Source organism: Engraulis encrasicolus, chromosome 15 (assembly GCF_034702125.1).
Source record: "Engraulis encrasicolus isolate BLACKSEA-1 chromosome 15, IST_EnEncr_1.0, whole genome shotgun sequence".
NCBI classification, from domain to species: domain Eukaryota; kingdom Metazoa; phylum Chordata; class Actinopteri; order Clupeiformes; family Engraulidae; genus Engraulis; species Engraulis encrasicolus.
In genome coordinates, this window is record NC_085871.1 from 22,800,753 (window position 1) to 22,806,752 (window position 6,000).

Genomic DNA, 6,000 nt, shown 5'->3' on the forward strand with positions numbered 1-6,000 from the left:
TCGGTCACCATGGGAGAGCTCTACGGAGAGGTAACATACACACACAGACACACACACACACACGCACATAGACACACACACACATATACATCAGGACCCCTTCTACATGCCCGTCAAGACTTACGTGTTGAACCCCAAGTCGGTCACCTTGAGTTCTATGGAGAGGTAACATACACACGGACGCACACACACACACACACACACACACACACACACACACACACACACACACACACACACACACACACACACACACACACACACACACACACACACACACACACACACACACACACTCGGACCCTTTCTACATGCCCGTCAAGCCCTACGTGGTCAAACTATATGCAAAGGTAACTAAGGAAAAGTAGAAAATACAGCATGTTTATAACGTAAATTATACTCATTCTAGGTGAACCCTAGGTGGTGTGACTAGCTGACGCATGTTCTATATTCTGTTTTATTCTATTTTATTATATTCTATTCTAATCCATTTTATTCCATTCTTATAATTTAAATGTTCTTCTCCAACTGAACCCTCTGACAATCGAGTGGCGTGACGAGATGATGTCCATTCTACGTACTGTATTTTATTCTAATTCTAATTCTATTCTATTCTATTCTATTCTATTCTATTCCTAAATTCAAAATCCTCCCACTCCAGGTGAACCCTCTGACGCTGGAGTGGCGCGACGGCCTGATGGCGCTGAGCGTGCGCGCGGGCGTGAATGACACAAGCGACGATCACAAGTGGGTGATCAGCGACGGGCCCGTGGACGCGCTGTGGATCGAGAACATGAACACGGTTCTGGACGACAACAAGATGCTGTGCCTGGCCAACAGCGAGAGGATCAAGCTCACCAACTCCATACACATGGTCTTCGAGGTGGGACTCCTGCCCTCTGCTTTTACACAGGTGTCAAGAGTGAAAGTATAAAGTAGTCCCGTAGCCCCTTAATGCACGCCGTACCTCCTGTGGCACGCTGTAATAGACATTGAAAGTTAACTACTATAGTACTACACTACTATGATAGTGCACGGGGCCTTTAGTAATACATTACGACTTGGTCATTGCCATTCTGGTAACAGCTAATTTATAATGCTGTGTCTTGAGGGGTTCATGCACGCCGTACCATCTGAGGCACGCTGTAATAGTCATTGAAAAGTTAATTAACATAGTACTACTCTACTATGACATAACACAGGGCCTTTAGTAATGTACTGTGACAGTAATTGCCACTCTGGTAATAACACATTTACAACGGCGTAAAAAAAAGGTTAAAAAAAAATGCTACAGTTTCCTTCCAACACAGGGGACTTTACTGAGTCTGTAGTTACTGTAGACCAGTCTCAATCTTATTTGAGCAAGTGCTCCCTTGACCTCATCATAACCCTCCAAATGCCTCCTTGACCTCATCATAAGCCTTCAAGCCCCCCCCCCCCCCACCGCATTAAGCCCACTGTTAGGGCTGTAGCCCCTATTGAGAAACACCACTGTTTACTGTACACTGTACCTCTCTAACTGATTCAGAGCTGGTTGGATCACATCTGTGGCTATTTCATTAAATCAGAAATAACACAGTCCATCTACTTCAGGAGTGTACATGGTGTAACCACTATGTTATCGCAAGTACTGGTCTTCTACTTACACCATGAGTTTACTTTTACTTTTGACACCTTTTGTTTTCATTGATAGCATTTTGGATATGTACTTGAAAGGTATTCAAAATGATTTCCCATCTAATCAGCCAATTAGACAAGAAGGGAGACACTTTAATGTATAAAATGAACACGTAAATTCAGTGTTTCTCCTTGACGTGAAGGGAAATGACATGTATAGTATAGGTACAAATAGGTACATGTATGGTATAGGTACAAATGTATAGGTACAAAATGAAGCTGTGTGCTGATTGGTGCCGATGCCTGCCTGTCTCTCTCTCTCTCTGCTCTGTGATTGGTGGAGTAGGTGCAGGATCTGGCGGTGGCTTCCCCGGCCACAGTGAGCCGCTGTGGTATGGTCTACATAGACTCGGACGACCTCAAATGGATGCCCTATGTTCAGACCTGGCTGGCTGGCCTGGAAAACAAGGTAAACCCTGTCAACAGACAACGCATATACTGTAACATTTCATCAACACTCTGACATTCCTGTGTTTGTGTGTGTGTGTGTGTGTGTGTGTGTGTGTGTGTGTGTGTGTGTGTGTGTGTGTGTGTGTGTGTGTGTGTGTGTGTGTGTGTGTATGCATGTGCGTATTTTAAGATTGCTTAGTAAAAAATGAAGTGTTGACATTTCAGAGTACACTTATGTAAATCACGGTAGAGTTTTTACAACACAGTGGAGAGTTGGTTTACTTTAATTCAAAAGTCAGTGTCAAAAGTCAGTGTAAAATTGTACAGCTCTTAATATTTACATAATATTTAGTAGAATTAACTTTAAAAATGTTATACTGACCAAAGAGTAAAATGAACACTATTTTTTGAGTGGGACCAAGTCATTTCAATTTGTTAAGTAAGAGTTATAATATTACCTAATTACCTATTATTATAACGCTGTTATTTTTACTTGTTGAATGCGTTTGTGTGCGTGTTTGTCCTGATCAACAACATCCACTTGTATCACCATGGTAACATAACTCATAAATTTATGAAATCCTGTTGTGTTTTCTTCGGATGTGTATTTTTAATATGTCTGTGTTTCTATCTGCTTGTGTGTGTGTGTGTGTGTGTACGTGTATATGTCTATGTGTGTGTGTGTGTGGGTGCGTGTGTGTGTGTGTTTGTGCGTGTGTGCGTGTGTGTGTGTGTGTGTGTGTGTGTGTGCGTGTGTGTGTGTGTGCGTGTGCGTGCATGCTTGTGTGCGTACGTGTGTGCGTGTGTGTGCAGCTGAGCCACAACATCCGCTCGTACCTGCAGGACCTGTTTGAGCTGCACGTGGAGAAGGGCCTGCAGTTCGTGGCCAAGAAGTGTGTGCAGGCCATGGCCCAGGTGGACATCAGCAAGGTCACTACCCTCTGCTGCCTGCTGGAAACGCTGCTGCTTGGGCCCAAAGCCCACAACCTCAACTCGGTATGTCAACTGCACGCAGACTAGCACTGTTTCACAATTACACAATTACAGACTGGCATTGTAGCACAATTTCACATTATATAGCGAACAGTGTGCTTGTGTGTATATGGAGGTGTGTGTGTGTGTATGTGCACGCGTGTGCTTGCATGGGAGCAGGGATGGGCAAAGATACAGTTAAATGTCTTCAAAGATCTGGAACTCCTATGCACAGCCAGGTTCCAGGTGCTGGTGAAGTGCAGTCATCATTAATCCATAGAAAAGACGAAGGATCACCTCACACTGGTGGACTTAGTTTTGCTGTTTTATTTAGGTGAACAACGCATTTCGCTTTGTGCTTCGTCAGGTTCACTTTGACATTTGCATACCTCCCACAGGTGAAATAGGTGATTAACGGGTCACATGACCTCACCAGAATACCGTGACAGATCAAATGCACTATGCACTTTTACACAGAGGTTATTAAGAGCAACATGACCCTAAATGAACGATTTGAAGCCCTTCTGATAAATGTTGTATATTTTTAAAATAATTTTCTTGTCTGGCTAAATGGGAATTAATGTAACAAATGTATCCTTATGGAAAGTGGCTGTAGTGTTATGAAATGTGAATTTATATTTGTAATTTTATTTTGATCTGTCACGGTATTCTGGTGAGGTCATGTGACCCGGTAATCACCTATTTCACCTGTGGGAGGTATGCGAATGTCAAAGTGAACCTGACAAAGCGCAATGCGAAACGCGTTGTTCACCTAAATAAAAACAGCAAAACTAAGTCCACCAGTGTGCGGTGATCCTTCTTCTTTTCTATGGATACAGTTAAATGTATTTTCAATACAAAATACAAAATACCCAGCAAAAATGTTTACAAATAAGATACAAAATACATAACATATTGTACTGTTTATTGAAACCGTACTTTCTATTCCCAAATTTGTTCCGTTCATGAATATGCAAAATAATAAACTAATATTTACTAGTATGACCAAAGTACAGTGTGTTTTGCAGCTACGATGTCAATTTCTGAAAATAATGAATGACGGACACTGAGAAGATCATTTTTTTTATTTTTTTTGTCGTAAATGAGTAATTAGAATTTAATGGTGGTAGTAAGTTCTTGTGAAAATGGTATTTGGTAAAAGGCATTTGTGAATGGTAGCATGAATTCTGGAAATTAACTACTAAAAATATTGCACTGTGCCGATTTCAGCAATTTAAGCAATTTAGAAAACCTGTAATTCATCAAATACATCCTGTACATGTCCATGCACAGAATCCCGCTCTGGAATTCTAGCAAATATGCACGACTAACTCACCTTCCAGTGTTTCCCACAGAAATTTTGGAAATTATGGGGGCAGCCGGGATTTTTTTTCGGGGCGTGGGGGGGGGTGGGAGGGTCTTCTCACGCGGGCCTTTTGGGGGGTGGGGGGTGGGGGGGGGTTGTATTCACGCAGTGTAAATGCAAAATGGCAAAACAATGAGTACAGTATGACATTGGCGCATGGAGAAACTATAGGCCTAGGCCAGTCATTCTCAAAGTGTGGTCCGGGGACCACTGGTGGTCCGCGACAGTGCTCAGGTGGTCCACGAGGGGATTTCTACTTTTCCAAGACTAGCTAGAAGTAGGCTATATATGTAACACAATTACAAAGCTAAACATAGCTGATGTATTATTTTCACCACAAAAAGGCAGGCTTGTAATGTGAATACATTGCATCGAAATTAGCAGTGTCAAATAAGCACCCTTCAACTGTCAATTCAGTTTCAGGTGGTCCCTGAACATTTTTAGGGGGGGAAAAGTGGTCCTCAGCATGAAAACGTTTGAGAAACACTGGCCTAGGCCTACATTTCAGCCATTTATATTTTGAGAAAGAAGGCTACATAACATTTTACCCATGATATTAGTAGTACATTGTCATTTATATTTTTTTTAAAAAGTGAATCATTTCTGTTTACAACACAGTTTCATTCGTCCCTCATGCAGGGGTCTATGTAATGAAAAAAATAATAAAACAAAATAGGAGCAGAGATAAGAATTTAAGAGTAGTATACTGTGAAATTGTTAACGCATAGACAAAAAGGGTCTAGGGTAGGCTGTGCCTTTTCCCCACACACACATAGGCATACACATTCTACATGAGGGGTGCTGGTCACAGGGCCAGTTTTTCAAAATTCCTCCCATTAAAAGGGCTGAACAACATATTACACATTTATGTCTATATTCACATTCATTACACATTCATTTCTATATGCAGCCCGATGTCTCCTCTGCTGTGTCAATGAAGGCCTGTCACCTAACTCATTACAACTGTAAAACAAAGCCTGGGGAGTGTTAGTAAACTCATCCCAACTGTCCCTTCTCTGAAGGTTTTTTTAATGGCTCCCAAACCCGAAGTAAACTACAACAACTTGATTAGGCTTTGATCCCTCTGTCTTTCAAGCACTTGTGGTTTTCTCTATAGGATGTATTTACTCCAGGAGGAAAATGCGAAGGAAATCGTAATTCAAATCGTTTTTAACAAAAACGGAAATCGTAAAAAAAATAAAAAATAAAAAAAAGTAAAAAAAAATTATTATTATTTTTTTTTTACATTTTCGAAACTATGGCGGCCAAATTTAAACTATGGCGGGCCGCCATAGTTTCCCCAATGTATGGGAAACACTGCCTTCAATTGGATTGAATTTCTTGTGCAGCCAAGGCTAGGGCCAATCATGTACTTTTTTATCTGCAGCATCATATTGTGTTCATATCTTGTATAACATTCTTTAGATGAAAGTATTTTGTATTTTGTAGTTGAGAAAAATACACAAAATATTTGAGAAAAGTTATTTGATACAAAATTCAAATACATGTATCTCGCTTACATGAAATACAAATACAAAATATTATTTTGTATTTTAAAATGTATTTCAATTAGATGTAATAGCAATACTGCCCAG

The 6,000-nt window shown here is 40.8% G+C and overlaps 1 protein-coding gene across 1 annotated transcript in view; it reads left to right on the forward strand.

The window, feature by feature from the left end:
- The window catches only part of dnah6 (dynein, axonemal, heavy chain 6), a 105,110-nt gene that overhangs the window by 46,653 nt on the left and 52,457 nt on the right, over positions 1 to 6,000 (forward strand). The window contains exons 37-39 of the mRNA XM_063217233.1: positions 662 to 883; positions 1,964 to 2,086; positions 2,881 to 3,063. Coding sequence (XP_063073303.1) covers positions 662 to 883; positions 1,964 to 2,086; positions 2,881 to 3,063 — 528 coding nt within the window. The remainder of the gene's footprint in view (positions 1 to 661; positions 884 to 1,963; positions 2,087 to 2,880; positions 3,064 to 6,000) is intronic.